This window comes from Bison bison, unplaced genomic scaffold, assembly GCF_000754665.1.
Source record: "Bison bison bison isolate TAMUID 2011002044 unplaced genomic scaffold, Bison_UMD1.0 scf7180017864295, whole genome shotgun sequence".
Taxonomy (NCBI): domain Eukaryota; kingdom Metazoa; phylum Chordata; class Mammalia; order Artiodactyla; family Bovidae; genus Bison; species Bison bison.
Window position 1 is genome coordinate 11,791,795 of NW_011494867.1, and position 1,700 is coordinate 11,793,494.

Consider the following 1,700-nt stretch of genomic DNA (forward strand, 5'->3'; position numbering starts at 1 on the left):
GCCTCCTCTCCGCCGCCGGCGTCACTCCCCTGGCCCAGGCCCGGGTCCCCAGAGGGTGACGCGGGCGACACGCTCCAGGGCGCAGCGGCGGTGGCTGTCGGCCAGCCTGAGGGCACGGTGGACGGCCGGGGGACTCCTCCGCGCCCCGCCTCCCGCAGCTCTCCGAAGAGCTCGGACAAGTCCAAGAGCTTCAGCATAGACAGCATCCTGGCCCGACGGCAGGGGCAGAAGCCGGCTGGAGGGGGCGAGCTCCTGGGGGTCGCCAAGCAGGGGCCCGGCGACTGTCTGGGCGCCTCGCTTCTGGCCACCTCCTCCAGCCTCCGTCCGCCTTTCAACGCTTCCCTGATGCTCGACCCGCACGTCCAGGGTGGCTTCTACCAGCTCGGGATCCCCTTTCTCTCCTATTTCCCCCTGCAGCTCCCGGAAGCGGTGCTTCATTTCCAGTAAAGCAGACGGCGGCTCCTTTCCCTCGCCCAGGTCTGAGCTCCGTGTGACCGAGCAGGGCTTCCACCACTGGGAAAGAAGTCGCATTTTTAAATAAATGATTTCCTCTGCCTGCCTATGGATCGTGGGAAGTATTAGCATCCTCAGCTGCACGAGTGAGCACACTCCCCTGCCTCCTGCAAGACGGACCTTCCCAGAACCGGAGCAGCTTCGGAGATTGAAAAGACCCTGCCCACGCTGCGACTTGGGCATCTCAGACCTCCTACCGCAGGCACAGGAAAATTCCTTGAACCTTAGGTCAGTCTGATGGCATGATCTTCCACTAGCACCCAGACAGGTCCTGCGCGTCCGGAGGGAGTGGGGGAGGGCCCAGACAACCGGAGGGCAGACAGATGGCCGCAGTGTGGTCCTTTCTGTCTAGGAGCCACGGTCTGACCATCGCCAGCTCGCCTGTTACTGTGGCCCGGGCCTTGGCTTTTGACCCCACGGAGTGATGGGTGTTCACAGCTGGGTTTGTCCCTAAGGTCCAGGTGTGGGGACACCAGGGCCAACCTGTTTTTTAGGTTCTTTAGCAGATCCTAGGGCTTGGTGAGGACTTAGGACCATGTTCAGGCGGAAGCTGAGAGACCACACTTTCATTGTAAATAGAGAAATCTTCTCTCTTTTCCTTTTAGATAGTAAAAGGAACACGCTATATTCTTTGGCCAAAAGCTTGATTCTTTTTACTATAAGGGTTGCCCTGTGAACGTCTGTATTAACAACCGCTGTTAAAAAAGTGCACTCTGTGTAACTTAGCATTTTGTTGCATTACAATAGATAGCTCAATAGGTCCTTAGTCAATACACATGCTCTCCAACGCCTGCTACCAACCACAGACATCCTCCTTTCTGTTAGCTTTATTGTTTAAGGGGTCAAAACATTTCTAGGGACACCGGAAGTGCACGAGGGTTAGGGAATCTTGATTGTTGCCACGTTTTCCAAAACTGTGCAGTGAAGGACTATTTTTAATCTGAAGAGTTGGGTGAAACAAGCACACGGAAAGCAAGTGGAGGTAGGGATGGGTGAGCGCTCAGAAGAGCAAGGGAGTCCCCTGGGGTCTGCGGGGGTGGGGGAAGGGGTGGGAGCAGCTCTCTGGGTCCCCAGGAACAGCAGGCTTGGTGGGAGGCCCTCTGGCCAACTGCAGCCGCCTCCTCCCTCCAAGCGCCAGCCAGGCAGGCCCAGAGCCTGCAGTTAAACAAACACCTATGGAGGTGGCT

General features: G+C 57.5%; 1 protein-coding gene across 1 annotated transcript in view; it reads left to right on the plus strand.

The window, feature by feature from the left end:
* Window positions 1–1,693, plus strand: part of LOC104996591 (forkhead box protein C2-like) — a 13,563-nt gene extending 11,870 nt beyond the window's left edge. The window contains exon 5 of the mRNA XM_010850870.1: window positions 9–1,693. Within this exon, the coding sequence (XP_010849172.1) occupies window positions 9–447 (439 nt within the window). The 3' untranslated portion in view covers window positions 448–1,693. The remainder of the gene's footprint in view (window positions 1–8) is intronic.
* Window positions 1,694–1,700: the final 7 nt, after the last annotated feature.